Genomic DNA, 22,253 nt, shown 5'->3' on the forward strand with positions numbered 1-22,253 from the left:
CTTGTCTTAGCAGTAGTATGTGCAAAAAGGATCTGGGGTCTTAGTGGATCATACGCTGAACATGAGTCAACAGTGTGATGCAGTGGCTAAAAAGGCAAATGTAATTTTGGGCTGTATCAACAGAAGTATAGCGTCCAGATCACGTGATGTGATGGTATCACATCACGTGATCTGATATCGCTATGTGATGGTATCGCTATGTGATCATCATGTGATCTGGTATCGCTATGTGATGGTATCACATCACGTGATCTGGTATCGCTATGTGATGGTATCACATCACGTGATCTGGTATCGCTATGTGATGGTATCATATCACATGATCTGGTATCACGTGATGGTATCGCTATACTCTGCTCTAGTAAGATCTCACCTGGAGTACTGTTTTCAGTTTTGGGCACCACATTTTAAGAAAGTTATAGACAAGTTGGAACAGGTCCAGAGGAGGGCAACAAAGACAGTGAGGGGGTCTGGAGACCAAGTCCTATGAGGAAAGATTGAAGGAGCTGGGGACGTTTAGCCTGGAGAGGAGGCAGCTGAGAGGTGATATGATCACCATCTTCAAATACCTGAAGGGCTGTCATATAGAGGATGGTGTGGAATTGTTTTCTGTGGCCCCGGAAGGTAGGACCAGAACCAATGGATTGAAATTAAATCAAAAGAGTTTCTGGCTCAACATTAGGAAGAACTTCCTGACCATTAGAGCGATTTCTCAGTGGAACAGTCTTCCTTGGGAGGTGGTGGGCTCTCCTTCCTTGGAGGTTTTTAAACAGAGGCTAGATGGCCATCTGACAGCAATGAAGATCCTGTGAATTTAGGGGGAGGTGTTTGTGAGTTTCCTGCATTGTTCAGGGGGTTGGACTATATGACCCTAGTGGTCCCTTCCAACTCTATGATTCTATGATTCTACCTTCTCCTTCCTCTTCCATTAGTACCGTTCTGCTAATGGAAGATATAGATGTCATCCTCTTCCCCTTCACAGAGCAGCCCATTCTAGTGCTGACTCTATGGATCCCATGACCCCATTTCCTGGGGTTAAAGGGGCTGAATGGGGTGAGAGGAATATGACCAAGATCTGCAACTGCCAGCCCTTTTGCTAGAAGATCACAGGATCCAATCCTTTATTATCAGAAAAGTCACTTGATTAGTCATTTATGGACTAAAGCATTTAGTTATCATATATTTTTAATGACTATTCATTGCAAAAAGAAAACTAGCCCTCCTTCACAGAGCATCACAGCCTAGCATATACTCCATTATGTGCTAGTTTTCTAGGTGCAGAAAGTTCTTTTTTTAAAGGGCGGAATTTCAAATGCCTAGATACAATGTCTAGATACAACGTCCAGCAATCTGGACCAGAAGAATATTAGTATGATGCCATTGTTTTAATTGGTTTTAGATGTATGTATCTATTGTGTTACTAATGTACATTGCCCAGAGCACAGCACCAGCTGGGATGGGGCAAATTAATAATGAGAAGAAGAAGAAGAAGAAGGAGGAGGAGGAGGAGGAGGAGGAGGAGGAGAAGGAGAAGACTTTACCACTACCACCACCCTAAAAATATATAGGAGATATTAAAAAGGGCTGGACCATAGCAGACAATAACACTGGTGCCAACAATAAGAGAAAATTATCCCCTTTATTTAAGGCCCTGAAATAGTCACCTTCACTGAGGTTTTTCAGTACACGTGTGATTTTTATCAGCAAATTACAAAGCCAAGTACTTAATGGATTAAGATGACAAGGAACAATCCTAATGCACACCGTACAACTACTAGCACCCTTGTGGTACAAATAAACAAAGTAAGTTAAAAAATGGTATAGGTAGTCTCCTGTGCAAGCACCAGTTGTTTCTGACTCTGGGGTGATGTTGCATCACGTTTTCACAGCAGACTTTTTTACAGGGTGGTTTGCCATTGCCTTCCCTGTCATCTACACCTCCCCCCGCAAGCTGGGTACTCATTTTATCAACCTTGGAAGGATGGAAGGCTGAGTCAACCTTGAGCTGTCTACCTGAATCCAGCTTCCATTGGGATTGAACTCAGGTCGCAAGCAGAGCTTGGACTGCAATACTGCAGCTTACCACTCTGCACCACAGGGTTATACCCGTCAAATCAATGGGCTTAGAAAAGTATAATTCTTCTTATGATTCCACTGTTGGCTTGTTTATAGTCTACATAGTAGAAAACAAGATTAACAATAATGATTTTACAGCACACTACTATTATTAACTATAAAGACATGTTACAACAGCAGGATGGAGAAAGCAATATATCACCTGTCTATCATCTGCAGGGTGGTCTGGAATCAATCTGTGCAAGGTTAGGGGCATCTCATTGATTTCAAGAACTGTTACGTATGGGTTGTGTTCCTTTAAAGTGTTAGTATTACTACAGCTGTCACTACACAAGCAAAAAGAAAACCCCCCAAAATGAGAAATAAAATAATTTGTCGGCATTTATGCACAAGTTTCATGTTAATTTCTGCAGAGAAATCCCTGTGCAAGTATAATGAATATGTGAAGTACTCCCTAAATCTACCTAATCTCTGCAATTCAGATAGGACATGCAGACTCAGCTATGTGAAGAATAACAGACTTTATTTGAAATAAATTAAATAAGCAAGTTGCAAAGTTCCCAGTACTGATAAGAAGAATACATTACATTGCCTCTTTTGTTCCATTCAATGATGGGGGGAGATAGAAGCTGTCCCCATAATATGCAAGTTAGCTGAAACCATTCAGATAACATTCCCTCTAACTCCCCCCTCCCCACATCCTGGAAAGGTAAAGTTTGGAGAGGGCGGATTGACATTGATTCTGCTCCAGGTACTCCTCAATGCAACACTGGAAATATCCGTCTCTGACACACACAAAAAAGTTAATATTAAAAACAACAAAAAAGGGTAAACAAGAAAAGCTTTGTGTGCACTTTTATAAAGGCAAAAGGTAAAAGTAGTCTCCCTGTGCAAGCTATCAACATTTAAATGCAGTGTCCCATATCAGCAAGAGTTAAACTGCAGAGAAGAAAAGTAATCTAACACACGTGATGTTACATGTAAGTTACATATCCACTACAAAAAAAATGGGGGACCTTTATAATTCTGGCACCAAAACTGAAAACAAAATTAGATTCTTGAGAGAAAATAGCTTTTTCAGGCATACTAAACATCCCTTCATCCAGGAGAATGTTTAATCTACTTGGACCATGCACTTGGATTTTCTTAGATCATGCTGAGATAACAACATTCTGCTGTGTCTTGGCACCATAAAAGCCCTTACTTATGAAAATAAAAGAAAAATATAGTCTCATAGGGAAAATACATCCTTGAATTTACTTTTCCCATAGTTTAAATACTGAACTCTCAAACAATTTTTACACAGACATGCCTCACTCTCCTTATGAGTCATGTCCAAAACTCTCTTACCCCAAAATTTTAAACAGGCAAAGTGCACATATACTTTATTCCATTATGGTCCATTCACTTTAGTTTGTGTTGAGTCACTGCCATCAAAGAACTAAAAAATCAAAATCCTGCCAGCACCACCACCTAGTGGCACACAATTTACCCTACAGTCTCTTGTCTGGCTCAGGTTACTAAAAACAAAATTAACCATTCTCACCTTGAGGTTGTGCATACAAATGTCACAAACAATAGCTCTCAAACTCCTTTTGTTCTAGATCAGCATTTCTTACTCTGGGGCCTAGTGACCCTAGGGGTCTACAAGGGAACTCCAGGTATCCAAGAGCTTTGTAAGGACAGAAAGTGAGCCCTTCTCACCCTTACGACTCATGTGAAAATGGAACCCTCTCCATTTTCTTTCTCTCCCGGAGGAATGAAACAGAATCTGCTTCCTCATCTTTCAAAGGGCAAGAGATAATAGAGCTCCTGCCTCCTGAAATCACCTGGTTTCCAGATCACTTTAAGATAGAGCACTAGCCAGAAAACATATTGATTGCTTAAAACCAATAGCTCAGCCCCAGGCACTCTAAATGGCTGAGTGATACAGAAAGGCGGAGCAGTCTCATGCAGTCATCATAGTTACTTAAGGAATAAAACTGGTTTTTAGTCTGTGTTCCAGAATTCCAGTGCATTCCACCACAGAGAAATGTCCCTCTGCACCCACAGACAATAGTTATTGGCAGTTCTCAAGTAAATGCTAGAAGTTCAGATTTTCTGTGACACCATCTTTTTAATGTTTCTATAAGCAGTTCTGAGAGTTGTTCTTTTTTCCTCACCACTCAGCTGGCCTCTGCCGGGAGCAAAAGTGTCTTGTCACTTTAAGATAGGTTTACTGTGATGTTTTTAACCTGCATGTCATGAAAAGCTTCAGCTGCCTATTTCCACGCATCAAAACTCTATTAAAGAGACATGACATTTTTTCTGCAGGCCGGCTGGCAATAGGGTTGCCAAGTCCAATTCAAGAAATATCTGGGGACTTTGGGAGTGGAGCCAGGAGACTTTGGGGGTAGAGCCAGGAGCAAGGGTGTGACAAGCATAATAGAACTCTAAAGGGAGTTCTGGCCATTACATTTAAAAGGACCGCACACCTTTTAAATGCCTTCCCTTCATTGGAAATAATGAAGGATAGAGGCATCTTCCTTTGGACCTCATAGAATTGCACCCCCTGGCCCAATCCTTTTGAAACTTGGAGGGTATTTTGGGGAGAGGCATTGGATATTATGGATGGATGGATGGATGGATGGATGGATGGATGGATGGATGGGGAGGGAGGGTGATGTGGAAATAAAGCAGCTTTAACTTTAAATGCATTATCCTATGTGGCTCTTACATTAAGCAAGTTTGGCCACCCCTATTCTAAGTCCTCACTATTAGCGTCCCCGTGGCTTGAGTCCCCTGAGTCAGGGGGAAATGCTTCCAGGGTGGGAACCTAGAGGTGATGAAGTGGAAAGACCTCAGCAAACCCGTGGCAGGCAGCGATACACAGCACCATGTCTCCTGCTCCTGGGCTCCCAGTGGGAACCTCCTCATACAAAGTTTTCTCTCTCCCATTTTCCCCAAGATCCCTTCCCCTGAACCAATCCCCACTTCCCCCATCAGACCACTTCTTGAACTCTCTGGTGACACCAGTTAGAACTGGCTCCATCTGTATACATACAGATTTGGCCCTCATAACAAATGAGTTTGACACCCCTGCTCTAGGATGTAAGGAAGTTCAAATTAAAGCAAGTGCCCCCCTCCTTTTACCATTAACAATACAGGTCATCATACTGCAAAACCCGCTGGTTTTATGAGAAAAAACCCACAAAAACAATAATCCTGAATCCTCATACTTTTCCAGAGCTTTTTAAAACATCTCTTCCTGTTGTCTTATCCCAATTCTTTCCGCTTCCTTTTCCAGTTGTGGTGCAAGGCTGTTGTTGTTGGTTGTTTTTTTCCCACCTAATGCCTGCTATTTTTTTTACTTACTTCTTTTTATTTTATAAGATTGGTTTCTGTATTTTTCCTTCTCCCAGAAGCACTACAGCAAGAGTTGTCATCCATTTATATTATTTACAGTCAGTGCAGTAAAAATCTGTTGTCCTCACATTCCTATTTTTTTCACATGGATGTGCCATTTTTCCTCTTTACTCTTAAGAGAAATTTACAGCTTTAAAAAACAAGATCTCCTTCCGCAAATAATGAGGAAAATGACCATACTTATTGGCAAGTTTAAGCCTGACTAAAAGGGCTGAAGCCCTCCACCCAGAAAGGTAAAATCAGTATTCCCCAATCATCTGCCTAGAAAGAACAGTTAACAGAACAGAATGTAAGATATTTCATTTCATATTTAACAGAACTGCAGGTGGCCTTGCCTGGTATGGATACTGGAAAAATTTATCACAGTACACCTCACACAAAACAATATTCAATAAATGTTACCACTAATATCTGTACAGGAGCCAGAAAGCACAAATGCAATACAGTTAAAACCAGGATGTTAAATTGGCAGTAACCAGCCCCATCTCACATGAAAGAAAGTTTCATTCCCCCCATAGCCAAAAGCAACTTACCAAATGCTTTCTTTATGGACTACCCTTTTAACCTTCCTACACCTGAGCAAGCTGGCAATATCCTTCCCCATGTAAAAAAACAGAAAACATACTAGTATTTGTTCATTTATAATTTGCAACTGCTTATAATCAGCTCCATAGAAGATTTTCCACATCAATAGATGGCATAACAGCAAACACATACCAAAAGCTACCTTTTGTGCACAAACATACTACTGTACCTAAACCACTTAAAAACTGACCCCGTTATACAAACAAATGTCCACTCTGAAAGCTGACCCTCTTGAAAACACAAATCAAGATTTTGTCAATGTTAAATATTAATAATAATGTTAATAAATACTGTCAATGTTAAATATTAATAATAATAATGAACACCCAATGTACACAACAATTGCATGATTAAGTGCCTGAAGAATAGCTAGTCAAATGAAATATAAATGTTGGCTTGACCCAAGAAATTAAGTCAAGTAATATAATACCAGTCACTTCTACTGAAAAGCTTTTGAAGAACAGAACAGCCTGGGCATGGTTATTTCTCCTGCTATCAAGAGGCATTCCTATTCAGTTCACCTAGAAGGACACAGTATATCTATGGAACACTCTTTTTTGTTTTGGTTTGAATACTTAAACACACTGAATGAAGGATCACTCTTTCCATGCTATGAATTACTGCGCACAATCATAAAATTACACATGTGTTAATAGGATACTCATAGAGAAATGAGTTGGGAAATTTGGGGAAGCCCCCAAACTAACAAAAAAACCCACCCAATCAGAAACCCTGCTTTGAAATATTTTTCTTCAAAGTAAGTGAAATTATTTTAAAAATTAGTGATTTAGTTTCATCCTATACTTTTCTCTAAGTAAAACCTTGTTTTAAAAACTGATGAAACTAAATCACTGAATATTCAGCTACAAACATATAAAGTAATCTCCAGGTCATATTTGACTCCAGTTCAACTCTTGTACCCTGTATCCAATATATCTCCCCCACGCTTCTCTAGATAACAACTGTTCTTATACTACAAAATTCCATGTTGTTTATAGCATTTTCTGTATATGTTGCATTTTATCTACTGATCTTCCATATAATGTATTCTGTTGCATAATATAATAAAATATTTTTTAAGGTATAGGATGAAAGCCTGAGGATTCTTTCCCCTCCCAATTTTTCCAGTGGAAACTATGAGTGCACTAAAAAAGCCTCTCTTTTTTCTTTTGGAATGAATGGAATTCTTTTTAATATAAGATTTTACTCACTCAAAAATGTATAGTATGTAAAAGACTGAAGACTTTAAAAACTTTTCTATTAAAATTGGAGATTGGGGGGGAATTCTAGCAAAAAACTCCTATGAGATATATTCTTCCTTCTGGAATTAGTGTAACGTGCTAAGAAATACTAGGCTGCAGCAGTCTGCAGTTCTCTTGCTTCAGCACTGTGTATATTTGCAGTTCTGCCTGTTGAAAATTAAATTATTTACAAGTGGAAGCCTGCAAGAACGTGCAGGAGGCATCTCACTCCCCCTTACGCACTATTTTCTCTTTCTCTTTGCTGAAAGCACCTATAGTCTCTCCCCTTTCCCCTTTCCCTGCCTCTTTCTCTCCTTCTATGGTTGCCAACCTTCAGGTGGGAACAACAGTGAAGAGGTACACAGAAATAAGAGGTGAAATAGGGTTGCTGGGTCCAGCTCAGGAAATATCTGGGGACTTTGGGGGTGGACCCAGGAGACTTTGGAGGTGGACCCAGGAGCAAGGTTGTGACAAACACAAACTCTGAAGAGAGTTCTGGCCATCACATTTAAAGCTCCTTTGAAATACCTTCCTTCCACTGGAAATAATGGAGGACTGGGGCACCTTCTTTTGGAGATCATATAACTGGAACCCCTGATCCAATCCTTTTGAAACTGGGGGGGGGGGGTTGAAAAGAGGCACCAGATGCTATGTTGAAAAGCCTTCTCAGAGCCCCAGAAACCTATGGATCAATTCTCCAGAATGGAATGTCCAGCAGACATTCAAGCCCCCCCCCCCACCCCGCTTTCTGATAACTCTAAAGCGGGGGAGGGCCTGCAAACAGGGGGATCCCCTGCCCCTAACTGGGGATTGGCAATCCTAATAACCAGAAATAAACCCTGGACAAGATTACTAACTCAATTAATTGTACAGAGATTTAATAGACAATTCAATAAAGTTTATATTCAGCAGTTCTTACATACAATGCTGAGTTTGAATTTTTCGTTCTTCTTCAATAAAGTGCATGTGCCAAAGATGTCAATATTGTCCATTAATTTTCAAAGTGCAATCAATGTTTGCAGGAGGTCTTATTTTGTTGACTAAAATCAGTACGTCATTGGGTGTCTTGAGTGAAACACCACATAGAATGCAGTGATGGGAAAATGTTACTCAAAGACACATGAACATACAGGGGGCACCCAAAAACACTCTGTAACCATTAGACATATATCTCTTAGGGACAGAGAGGTTCCAGCACCCTTATCTTCCATAACCATAAATTCCCAGAATAGTACTGGATGGGTTTCCTGCCCAAACAGGAAAGCAAGCACAGGAGGTGCTTATTTCCCACAGTGTCCAAGTACAACAGGTGCCAGGTAGCTAGCTCGAAACCAGATTTATAACCATCTGAGAACTAAGCAATGAGTTGCTCCTTACACATTATAATGAATGGCCTTGCAGGGCAAGAATAGCCTCCCCTTCAACCCCTTCATCTACAAGCTGACAACATTCAGGAGGTGGTGGGTTCTCCTTCATTGGAGGTTTTTAAACAGAGGCTAGATGGCCATCTGACAGCAATAAAGATCCTGTGAATTTAGGGGGAGGTGTTTGTGAGTTTCCTGCATTGTGCAGGGGGTTGGACTACATGACCCTAGAGGTCCCTTTCAACTCTATGATTCTATGAACATTAGTGACAGGTTAGGCTATTAACAAATGTAATATCTTCATATTCTGAACTATATTCTATAGGCTCAGGTGAAGCATAAGAGCCAGCAGTCTTGAATTTCTTGCCTTCAAACTGGTAAGTATTTTTGGAAGTAACACAATAGAAGAAGGCCACATCCAAAGAATCATAAAAGTATAATTTTAATTTCAAGTTGACCTGAAACTAATTGTGTGATGTGTCAAGGACTACTCTCTTTGGCAGCTGTTAAGCATCAAATACATCGGAAAGCATATTACCTAAACCCACCTCACATACAGGCAGTTACATATTAGTTAAGCAGATATCCATATCCATACCATCCAAAATAATGTCCCCGTGGCCAGAGTTGAATATTGATCAATCGTGGAAAGCACACTGAATATAAGGCAGACCAGCACTATGAGGAAACTGAAAATACAAAACAAAACAAAAAAACAAAAACAAAAATTAAAATCACTAAAATGCTTCATTGGAAAGCTATTAGTTAAGACAAAAATGTAGTGAAATTAAAAGCATTCAATGAAATATACTTCTGATATTGAATCAAACCATGCTGGGAGAGGAAGGGAAGGGGAGGGGAGGGGAGGGGAAGGAAGGGGAAGGAAGGAAGGAAGGAAGGAAGGAAGGAAGGAAGGAAGGAAGGAAGGAAGGAAGGAAGGAAGGAAGGAAGGAAGGAAGGAAGGAAGGAAGGAAGGAAGGAAGGAAGGAAGGAAGGAAGGAAGGAAGGAAGCTTACAGTATCATTCCAAACAAAGTTACAATTATATCCACTTTAATTCTGCTTAGGATGTCACCGTTAGACAGCAGTGGGTGCTCTATTCAGCCCCATTGATATTTCTATAAATAAATGTAGTTAAGTTAGACTCTCAATCTGTAACAAACTTGCTGTCACATATATGCACACTGGTTCAGGGACATGCTATACTTGCTATGGCAACTCCATCCATTTCCCTACCTCAGCGGCAGAACTTTCCCTCTGATTCTGTTTCCCTGCCCTTGTAATGTGTTTTCTTCTTTCCTGAAGAACTCTGGCTGTCCCACCCTGTCACAGTATGATAAAGCTGACTTAGCCCAGGAACCCAAGGGGAGGGCTGGGAGCCCCCTTTAATTTAAAGAACTTGAATGGCACTTGAGGAGTTCTGATATTCAAATTAATAATATATTTTATTCAACATAGAGCGGACAGGTCAGGTGAAATCAGGGGTAAAATTTCAGAAGTAACTCAATATAGATAATTCTGCAGTAAAATCAGTACATGCGCAGACTTTAGTTCTTAAGTTTCAGGCTGAGAGTGGCTTTTCCCAGTGATTTAAATCTTTATGTTAAGAGGCTTTTGTTATGGTCTTTTCCCCATACACTCCAGTACACTTTCTTTGAGTATTCTCAAAGAATTATTTTGGTTTCCAGAAGACTGGTACACTCTTTCCAGTTCCCAGACCCCTTCTCTTGAACCACTAGTACTCATCTTGAGTTTTTAATTGACTCTTTAAGGTTTCTATGGACAGTTTCTAACTCTTCAAAACTATCACACTATTTAGACAGGGTAGGAAAATTCCTTGTCTCTCTTGAAGATCTATTGCCTTTCTTTGGCCTGAATGGAAGTCTCCATCTAACTACCCACTCATCCTTGCTGGCTTTCCCCAGTTCTCATATCTGTGCTAAACTGCTCTGTCAGGGCTGAATTCCAAATGAATTCTCCTCCTCAGCATTCAGCTCTCAGAAAACTTTTTCTGTTCAGCTGATGCCAACCAATCAGATTGCTTGGACCAGCCTGCCACTCAAGGCTCTCTGTTTTTGTGAAGAATTAACCCTGCTTGGGCTGCTTGTCCAACACTTCTAAGTGTTTTAAAAGTGCCGACCCATCACACTTGCATATATCACTAGATCAATGAGAAACTGCACATGGAAACAGCTAATCTGTATGCAATTCTCCTTCCTGATCCAACATCAAAAACTATAAGGTAAAAGAGCTCTGAAGAATAGTATGTGGCTCTGTAAGAAAACAAAAAGAAGACACACAAACAAGATACACATTTCTCCGGGAATTAGTTGAAGTTTTAAATTTGAAACATGATGAAATTACTTGTCCTGAAGACATGGGATAATCCCCTATGCTCAGAGTATAATATTATTGTGTGTTGCTGTTTTGTAAGTCATAATTATAAATAGTAGTTTGTGTCCAAGGCTTAATAAATTTCCTGCCCATTTCCTGCCCAGAAATACACACCAATATATAATTTTAAGGATTTCTGAACCAAGCACACTGAAAAAAATACTTTAAGTGCTGATACTGAACAATCCATAACACTTGCACAAGAAAGCAGAGGACTATGAATATTTTAAATACATAGAATCATAGAGCTGGAAGGACCTCCAGGGTCATCTAGTCCAACCCCCTGAACAATGCAGGAACTTCACAAATACCCCCCACACACATATACATCCTCAGTGACCCCCTGCTCCATGCCCAGAAGATGCAAAAACCCTTCTGGATCCTGGCAAAACTGGCCTGGAGAAAATTGCTGACTGACCCCAAAGTGGCAATCAGCATTTCGCTAGGCATGTAAGAAAGAGCCACAAGAAGTAAGCGCTGATGCAACCCTTCCATCTCATGATCTGCCTAATTCACAAAATCAGCATTGCTGTCAGATGGCCATCTAGCCTCTACTTAAAAACCTCCAAGGAAGGGGAGCCCACCACCTCCCAAGGAAGCCTGTTCCACTGAGGAACTGCTCTAACTGTCAGGAAGTTCTTCCTAATGTTGAGCTGGAAACTCTTTTGATTTAATTTCAACCCACTGATCCTGGTCCGACCTTCTGGGGCAACAAAAAACAACTCCACACTATCCTCTATCTGACAGCCCTTCAAGTATTTGAATATGGTGATCTTATCACCTCTCAGTCTTCTCCTCTCCAGGCTAAACATTCCCAGCTCCTTCAACCTTTCCTCACAGGACTTTGTCTCCAGACCATCTTCATTGCCCTCCTCTGGACACGTTTCAGCTTGTCTATATCCTTCTTAAACTGTGGTGCCCAAAACTGGACACAGTATTCTAAGTGAGGTCTTACCAGAGCAGAGTAAAGTGATACCATCACTTCACATGATCTGGACACTATATTTCTGTTGATACAGCCCAAAATTACATTTGCCTTTTAGCTACTGCATCACACGGCTGACTCATGGTCGGTGTATGGTCCACTAAGACCCCTAAATCCTTTTGGCATATACTACTGCTAAGACAAGTCTTTCCCATCCTATAACCATGCATTGGATTTTTCCTATCTAAATGCAGAACTTTACATTTATCCCTGTTAAAATTCATTTTATTGATTTTAGCCCAGTTTTCCAGCCTGTCAAGGTCATCCTGTATCCTGCTTCTGTCTTCTTCTGTTTGCAACCCCTCCCAATTTAGTATCATCTGCAAATTTAATAAGCATTCCCTCTATTCCTTCATCCAAATCATTTATAAAGATGTTGAACAAAACAGGTCCCAGGACAGATCCTTGAGGCCCTCCACTTATCACTCCTCTCCAAGAGGACGAGGAACCATTCACAAGCACTCTTTGGGTGTGATCTGTCAACCAGTTACAGATCCACCAGTAACAAGAACCAAACCACATTTTACTAACTTGCCAACAAGAATAGTATGTGGAACCTAATCAAAAGTCTTATTGAAATCAAGATAAACTAAGTCTACAGCATTCCCCTGATCCAGCAAGGTAGTCACTTTCTCAAAAAAAGAGATCAGGTTAGTCTGATGTAACTTATTATTGTCTCTTCGTGATCACAGCTGTCCTTTCTAATGTTCCAGGACTGACTGTTTGATAATTGGTTCTAAAAATTTTCCAGGTATAGATAGCCAGTTTGGTGTAGTGGTTAAGTGTGCGGACTCTTATCTGGGAGAACCAGGTTTGATTCCCCACTCCTCCAGTTGCAGCTGCTGGAATGGCCTTCGGTCAGCTCTGGCAGAGGTTGTCCTTGAAAGGGCAGCTGCTGTGAGAGTACTCTCTGCCCCACCCACCTCACAGGGTGTCTGTTGTTGGGGGAGAAGACACGGGAGATTGTAAGGCGCTCTGAGTCTCTGATTCAGGGAGAAGGGCGGGGTATAAATCTGCAATTCTTCTTCTTCATCAAACTGATGAGTCAGGAGTTACCCAGATTCTCCTTTTCCACTTCTTGAAGATGGGGACAATATTTGCCATCCTCCAATTTTCTAGCACCTCACCTGTTCTCCAAGAATTCTCAAAAATAATGGACAGAGGCTCAGAAATCACAAGTTCTTAGTTCTTTTGGATACAGCTCATCTTGTCCTGAGGACTTAGTTTCATTTAAAGAAACATGCTGGGTCCCGACCGGTACTTTAGGTCGATACAGGGACAGCTCGCAGACAGCTCAAAGATCAAATCCAAATACGCACATCTGTCTCCCATCCAACTCCCATACTCACCCTGTTCTTAGGCACCTCAGCAGCAGCTCAAAAAGCTACCACTTCCACAGTGGTAGCAGATTTAAGTGCAGCATACCATCCGCCCTTCTGGCGTATGAAAGCAGGAGCAAGTGAGGTGAACTGGTGGTGTGAACCCACAAATCTGCTCTAGGAGCTCACTGGTATTCTTTTTTTTTTTTAAAACAAAAACAAAAACTGCCCAGACCGCATGATCATTAAAAATGTATGGGAAAAAAGAAACCCAAACCATGTCAAGGGGATGGTGCGCAACGTGGATTCGGCCACTCCATTTTGAGCCCGCCCAATCTGAGATGCCTCCTGTGCGCCCAAAACTGCCAGTCTGGGCCCTGCCTCTGTGTTGATATACTACCCCTATGCTAATCCTAGGCTGCAACTCCCTTTCCTTTTGCCACGTTGAACACTGGCTGTTTTTACACTCAGGTTTGATAAGCACTGAATCTGCACTGAACCCACCTGCTAGAGATCCACATCATTCAAAATGCATCCACATTTAAAAATTTACTCCTCACCTTTTGTGGAGTTTTGCATCTATATTTGCAAAAGAAGGAAGAAATCCTGCAGGCCCTCTCCACTCCCAGAGGCTGAAGGTTCAATTCAGCTGTCTCTCAGGATTGCCTGGTCATAGTTTAGGGGGGGGGGGAGGGTTTGAAACCCCAGTCAAGGTGCTGCTGTCACACACATACTCTCAACCGCCCAAAAACAGGCTTGGCTTTGCCTCTGGTTGGAACTGGGCTTTTATTCCAGGAGGGGGGGAGGAGAAGTGGGCAGAGCTGCCAACAAACTGGAGCAAAGGGGAGAGGCCGCCCCTGGCAAGGACCCCAGCTCCCCGTGCAGCAGTGCACACATTGCTGTTGCACACCGCCTTTCTCCTTGCAAGGGAAGCCAAGCTCAGAAGCAAAAAAGACACCCTACTCGGCTGAGCAGAGCCAGGCCACTCTTCTCCTCCGAGCTTGGAGGAGAAGAAAGTGCCGTGCTCTCCCCTCTTGAACTTCTCCTTAACTATTTCTGACCATGGGATTTTACCCAGCATAACTCTAAGTTTGTCAAAAGAGAGCAGCCAGGCAGAGTGTGCTCTCTTCCAAGCCTGGCTTTGTGGAAAGCACCGCCAATGCACTGTCCAGCTGCTCTCAGCCGAGAGTGGTGGGGAGTAGGTGCCCCATAAGCAAGGTGGTGACCCTGGCTGCTGCCTACCTTGTCTACTACCATTCACTGGCCATGGGTCCTGCCACCCCAGGCAAGGTCCCCTGCCCCCCATGACAGTGCACACACTGCTGATGCGCACCACCTCTTTCGCCTGCCCAGGACACAGGCAGGTGAAGAGGGTGGCGGGGCACCTCTCCACCACTTGGAGACTGCCTTCCAAAGAAGGCAGCCTCTGAGCGGTGTGCATGTCACCACCTTCTCTTTTACCTGCCCAGGACCCAGGCAGCCCCAGCGCTAGAGCTTCAGGCACCCCAGGCCGACACCTGCCCTGTGCCTCTCCACCCACACCTGCCCCACCACCACATTCCTGCCCGTGGGGAGAGCAAGCTATGTGGCATGGAAGGAGGGCTGGGCAGGCTCCAGCTAAACCAGGCCTGTGCAGTGCGCTCTCGGAGGCATGGAGCACCTCCAAGAACACATTGTGGAGGCGTTCTCCTCTGAGTCATGCTCAGAGACGCCATGCCAATGCCCTGACTGGCTGCTTTCGGCTTGAAGGCAAGAGTAGCTGGGTGGGGTGCATTCTTGCCCAGCTTAAAAGGGAGCACACACTGACATGCCTCTGAGCAACATACATAGCGACTTCCTGAATCAGTGTTCTCGCAAGCGAATGATGGAAGGAGCCTTTGGGGAGGAGTTCGAAAACTTGGAGGGAAAGTTCTACATTTATGAACTTAGACCCAGATGTTCAGGAAAACCCAGTTCAAAAGTACTCTTGCCAAGTGAGGAGCACATCCAGGGTGAAACTGCTTTCATTGCCAATTCAAGAAAGTGAATGTAAACAACTTTGAAAAATGTAAAGCAAGACAGAAGTGACAGCAGTATGCAATGTAAACTAACACTGTTTAAAGCACACTGAGAATCTTCTGCCCAGTATAAAATCAGCCACTGTTTTACTCACAAGAGAAGACTGAGGAAAAGTAGAAATTGAGCAGTTTGCCCTTTCTTCATCACCTCTTACAATTTAACTTTCTTGTCCTCACAATGAGCCTACCATGTCCTTGCTCTTTTTCTTACTTTGTACTTAAGAAAATAACCCTTTTTTTTTGTTTTTAGCATCTCTTGCTAGCCTAAGCTCATAGTGAGCTTTAGCTTTCCTAAATCTTTCTCTACAAGCACTGGTTATTAGTTTATATTTATTTATCCTTGGTTATAAGATCCTCCTTTCCTAGATTTATCTTTTTTATTCCTCAAGTCTTTAGAGAACTGTTTATGGAGCCACCGTGGCTTCTTTAGGCGTCTCCCATTTTTCCTTCTCATAGGAATTGTTTGTGACTGTGCCTTCAATATTTCACTTTTAAGAAATTCTCACCCTTCTTGAACTCTCTTCTCCTTAAGTATTTCTGACTATGGGATTTTACCCAGCATAACTCTTAAGTTTGACTACATATGTTTGACTACATACAGCTTTTCCTTTCCACAAGACTGTAAATTCCAAAATCACATGGTCACTACAACTCAGGGTGCACACTACTTTCACTCCATCAACCAGTTCTTCCCTGTGGGTGAGAATCAAGTCCAAGATAGCAGATCCCCTTGTTACCCTCTCCACTTTCTGGAAAATGAAGTTGTCAGCAAGACAAGTCAGGAATTTATTTGACCTTTCATTTTTAGCAGACTTGGGCTTCCAACAAATCCCCAGGTAACTGAAATATCCCATGACCACTTCACTTTGAGAACTCTGCAATCTGTTGCAGGAGTATCTCATCCATCCTCTGCCTCAGTTGGTGGTCAGTAACAGCAATAATAAGTGGCAGCGCAGTAAACCATAGTAGTAATATAAACATATAAGAGTCACAAAATCTTTCTCTGTTGTCTCACAATATTTTTATACAGTCTCACAACCAAAACATCGATACCATATAGTCGATAAATTCCAGAAGAGGATAGGACTCCAGTTATTCACAGTCTCTAAAATGGCAAAAAGTGCTTAACTTTTCTATCCATCATTATTAGTACACCAATTGCTCAATGTTTATAAATACAAGTAGGATGGAGTCCTCCTCATGTAGATGTTGGTCCCAGGAATAGAATACTGCCTCTACGTGTTTGCCAGCTGATAAGCCACATTTTGCATACAAACTGCTTTTTCAAGAAGCCAACACTGCCGAATTCTGAACATTCCAAAGACTACTGGTGGTAATTTCTACATCTACTCACAATAGTGCATGCTACTGAGTTGCTATGCTCAGATTAAGGTATTTTCTCACAAGTATATATCTCCTTCACATAATGTTATGCCTCCACCCTTCCTTATTTGTCTGTCTTTTTAAAGGAAGTTTACGAATGCATAGAAAAAGCTTTTAGAAATCATTGGAAAAATACACGCAGGAGTTTTAGAAGCAGTTTTACATATAGATAACTCCTCTAAATGCCATATATTCAGAGTTAATTACAAATTGCTACTATAGAAAAGAGTGGGCTACAAATAACATATCAACTTTTGACAACACATATTGAGCCAGGCAGTATACCTGACCACAAGATGGCAGCAAATCAAAGCCAATGGCTACTATCTGCATCAATCAAGCAGTCTAGATACACAGATTTCTACTACTGAATTCTCCCACCATAGGTACCCAAAGGTCACCTATTTGTCCCATAACAATGAAGAAGGATCCACTACTCTCAGAATCCTAACGGATGAAATGGAGGACATTCTTATCAATAGGGAGTCTAGAGGGGAAGAGGAAACTTAAAGAATGAAATGATATTGTGAACAAGAGCTCACTTCTTCACATGAAATGAATAGGTCCTCACTTGGCCATCAATTTTGTATGGGTATGAAAACAAATAAACAAACAACAGGATCAAGGGGCCACATGATGCAGGAAGTATGGGTTGAAATGTAATTAGACAAAAAGATGTAGCTAACTCAAAGCACACTTACCAATGATGTTTTTAAAAACTTCTCACTAAACAAACATAAAATCCATTAGGAAAAGAAATGTCTGAGGTATATATATTCTCATAAACCATGAGATCATTTTATCTTATGCTTAAGAACTACAGGAAACCCTCTTTGCTTATACAGGGGTGTCAAACTAGTGGTCCATGGGACAGATGCATCCCCCACAGAGCTTGTATGTGGCCCACAAGCCCTCTCCCTCTCTCTTGCTTCCTTTTGCATCACAATTTAATTTGCTAGGTTCTCTCAATTGCACAGCAAAGCTACTGAAACAAGCTCTTATTATTATTATTAGAGAGAAAGTTTTGTTAGGCTTGTTATGCCAGGGCTCTCCTGAGTGCAACTGGGTTCTCCTCCCCCTTTTCACTGTATTCATACCCTCATGATCCAGTCTTTCTCAGTAGGAAAGCAATGTGAACTATTCAGATGAAGAATAATCACAAGCCAGTGAATTAGACTGGTCAAGAACATGTGAAGGTACCATGACACAGACTGATCTCAAACCAGTGAATTAGACTGAGTGTGTGTGTGTCCAGATCAAGTTCACCCAGCACATTTCCTTTAGGGATTTTGAATTTACACTTCCCAGATTTTAGGGTGATACTGACCACTATACATTGCTGTCTCTCTATTCTTGTAGGCGTTCTAGTTATTTCTCTGGGAAAGACTATAGTTTTGTAGACAAACATATAGCCCTCAGTGTGTGTCATGGTACCTTCACATATTCTTGACCAGCACATGAAACAACTTATGTACAAAAGCCAGAAATGCCCAGCCATTTCATGTTTCCCCCTCAGGCTCAATGCATTGACTATGAGATTTCTGTAATGAATGTTAACAGATCAAAAGTAGGTTTGCAACTTATAGATACACACCTGAACAATACCTGAACAGTATAAAGATTGCTACAGCAGAGATTATCTCCAGATTTTAAGTTTTTAAAAATATTTTCATTGTGTTTGTCTGTGTCCTTTATAAAGTTTATATCTCCATTACCTGACATTACATTTTATGATACATATAGCCCAGCCAGACAAGGTCCCATTGTATCAGATACAGCTCTTGCAACAAATGAGTTTGACACCCTTGGCTTATAACATCCTTCAGGTGCAGGACGCAGAATTATTTCCCATGATCTCTTGAATGCACAATCTACTATATAAATATTTGCACTGTATAAATATTTTCTTTCTGCCTGAAAATATATGTCTCTGTAATCAGACACTTCCTCATGAACCTCTCCTCTAAAACAAGACAGGCATTTTCAAAATATTTGCATTTTGGCATCTATCTCAAACTGCACGCTTCAGTAGCACAATTGGGTGTACATATAAAGCTGCCAAAGTTTATCAGCTTACCTTGCCTGACATTTCCCCCCTCATTTTGGCTCTGTTATAGTTCCCCCAAGCTTTCATGAGTCTAGCAGATCCTTGTTTGCTTGTGCCATAATTAACATTCTCCAACAAAGCCTTCATTTCCACATTCTGAGTAGGTAAAGTGCCTATTCACTGCCACAGGAGATGGTAACGGCTACAAGCATAGCAAGCTTCAAAACGAGACTGGATAAACATATGGAGTGGAGGTCCATCAGTGGCTTAACCACAGTGTATTGTTGGAACTCTCTCTGGGGCAATGATGCTCTGTACTCTTTGTGCTTGGGGGGAACAGCAGTGTGAGGGCTTCTAATCTCCTGTCCCCACTGATGGACCTCCTGATGGCACCTGGGTTTTTTGGTCACTGTGTGACACAGAGCATTGGACTGGATGGGTCTTTGGCCTGATCCAACATGGTTTCTCTTATGTTCTCTTATCTTCTTATCCAGTCTTATTACTTGAAGTGGTCTTGCACCCTTTATGTATAGGAAACATCCATGAAGATTGCTTTGTGACTAGCTATTTCAGGATTTGCACAAATTATTATGCCAATCAAAGCTATATAAGTGTTTCTATCTTACATGCTGCTATTTACCATAAAAGATTATATAGATATGTCTGTACTTTTTCTTAGCCTAATGTCGAGCTTCTCAACAACTCCAAAAGATTCAGACCCATAAATTCACTCCAGGAGTGTCTCTCTTATATGCAGCTGAAATATACCTACATTTCTCCAGGAATGAGATCTGTAAAGAAAGTTCTGCAAGACTGACGTACAAGTAGGCTGTACACTGGGGTGAACTGAATCTTTGCAGGATGTAACCAAGACATTTGTATCCTGACCTTCTGCCACTTAGGACTCTCGTGGTAAAAGACATTAACAATAGACACATAACTAAAAACAAATAAAGAGGAAGAAGCTTCAGTAAAGGAATGCCAAAAGAAACAAAATTTGCACTCTAGTCGAAGACAAAGGAAGACAGACAAATATCCTTGTTAAAGGAGTTGTATAATTTTGATGCCACAACTGAGAAGGCACTTTCTCAGGTTGCCACTCATCTAGCCTCAGATTATGGGGGCACTTGAAGATGACAACAACAACAACAACAACAACAACAACAACAACAATAATAATAATAATAATAATAATAATAATAATAATAATAATAATAATAATAATTTTATTTCTGTATCCCGCCCTCCCCCGCCAAAGGCAGGCTCAGGGCGGCTAATGGTCAGGTAGGTTCATATGGGAGTAGTCTTTAAGGTATGCTGGTCCCAAGCTGTATAAGGTTTATAGGCAGGGCTCTTTTTGAGCAAGAATGCACAGGAATGCAGTTCTGGCTTGGCTTGGTGTTGGGGTGTGTGGCCTAATATGCAAATGAGTTTCTGCTGAGCTTTTCCTACAAAAAAGCCCTGTGCAAAACAATAGTGATGACAGGGGTGTGGCCTAAAATGCAAATGAGTTCCTGCTGGGCTTTTCCTACAAAAACAGCCCTGCTTATACGTCTTTAAAGGTCAATATCAGCACTTTGTATTGGACCTGGAAATCTTACTAGCCTTTTGCAGGAGGGCACCTTCACAATACTTTGCTCAGATGAGCAATGCTGTCATGACACAGCACAGCTTGTGTGTGTTAAGTGCTATCAAGCTGCTTCTGACTTTTGCTGACCCTATGAATTAATGTCCTCCAAAACGTCCTGCTGTTAACAGCCTTGATCAGGTCGTGCAAACTGAGGGTTGTGGCTCCCTTGATTGAGTCAATCCATCTCATCTTGGGTCTTCCTCATTTCTTGCTGGCTTCAATTTTTTCTGGCGTTATTGTCTTTTCCAGAGAGTCTTGTCTTCTCATAATGTGTCCAAAGTACAATAGCCTCAACCTAAGTCATTTTAGCTTCTAGCTAACTACTTAAATCATTGACAATCATACTAATATGAAAGTGGGAAAGATTAATATTATTCATTTAGAAATGAATCTGTAAAAGAAACATGTTATGAAGCATGGTTTCAAAATTTCATACTAAAAATGTAAGCACCGTGTGATGTCAAGCAACTTTCCTGAAAGCATCCAAATGGGAATAGTTCTCTTCCAGAAAGATGGAGAAAATGGAATATCAGAAGGGCTGAAGACTGAAGTAATAGTAACTTGAGGCCAAATTACATTACATACATTTACATGTAATTTCCCCGTTTCCCCCTCCCCCAAATTACAAGTTTCTGCTAGAAGCAGCAAAGGAAGGGCAGGTGGGGAGCTAGTGTTTACCCTTTCTCTGTTATACATTGACCTAAGACCCTGGACAACTGATCCCAGCCAGAGTACACAACTGTCACTTTGATAGAACAATGGCCTGATGTGTGGACCAAACTATACAATACCTTTTAACAGATCCAACTTGCATTCCTCAGAGCCACACAGCAAGTCTGCAGGGTCCCAATTTCATGTGGGCCTACCATTTGTGGGGAACACCAGAACAGCTCTGAAAGGGAGTTTTCTGCCCCATTTTGGAGCTGCACATGTTGGCCAGGAAAACTCCAGACCCAATTCATTAAAAAAAACATATTGTGTAGTTTGGCCCCCGGTATAAGATAGCTTCATGTGTCTGTGTGTGTGTGTGTGTTCTTCCTGGAGTTATGGGGGGGGGGGGCAGAATCTTGATGCAAGTTGATTTTCAGGGGAATAGCTGGCCAACAAGAAAATATTTCAAAAACACTCATTCCCTTCGCTCTACCACCAACTGCCACATCCAGCATTTTCTTAAGATGTTTTTCATTAAAAAAAAAAAAGTTCCATGGAACTGTATATAATGCTGGATGTGGCCCTAAAATCAGGAAACATTTTAGTATTAAGTAAAGTCTGAGGACTTTCTCTTCATAGAGAAAGGAAGGTCAGGTGATCAATCCTGCTTCTCATTTATTTTTATTTACATTATTTATAATATGCCTTTCCCATAGACTCAAGGCAGATTAAACAGTGTAAATAGTAAATGCAGTCAATAGGATGAGATATCCAATAAGCAGCATAAAAGGACTGAGAACATCTAAAATCTAGCAAAAATCTAAAACAAAAAATATTAACATGGCATGTAAACAATACAGAAATTACACAGAAGGGTAATAATATAGTAACAGATACTACTTATGATACATGGTAGTATAGTCCACAGTCCCTTTCCATTTATTACGACATCTTCATGAACCATTCTGTTATAATGTAGCCTTATTAGTTCTGTAAAAATGCCTTCCAGAATAATTCAGTTTTGCATAGTTTGCAGAATGCAAGGAAACTGGGAGCCTTCCTAGCCTCATCACGTGGGAGCCACAACAGAGAATGCACATGTGATTGATCTTGCCCC

The 22,253-nt window shown here is 41.3% G+C and overlaps 1 protein-coding gene across 1 annotated transcript in view; it reads right to left on the reverse strand.

Annotated features, from left to right (window-relative positions):
* The window catches only part of KCNQ1 (potassium voltage-gated channel subfamily Q member 1), a 523,393-nt gene that overhangs the window by 451,439 nt on the left and 49,701 nt on the right, over positions 1-22,253 (reverse strand). The window contains exon 2 of the mRNA XM_060262295.1: positions 9,270-9,360. Coding sequence (XP_060118278.1) covers positions 9,270-9,360 — 91 coding nt within the window. The remainder of the gene's footprint in view (positions 1-9,269; positions 9,361-22,253) is intronic.

This window comes from Heteronotia binoei, chromosome 21 (assembly GCF_032191835.1).
Source record: "Heteronotia binoei isolate CCM8104 ecotype False Entrance Well chromosome 21, APGP_CSIRO_Hbin_v1, whole genome shotgun sequence".
NCBI classification, from domain to species: domain Eukaryota; kingdom Metazoa; phylum Chordata; class Lepidosauria; order Squamata; family Gekkonidae; genus Heteronotia; species Heteronotia binoei.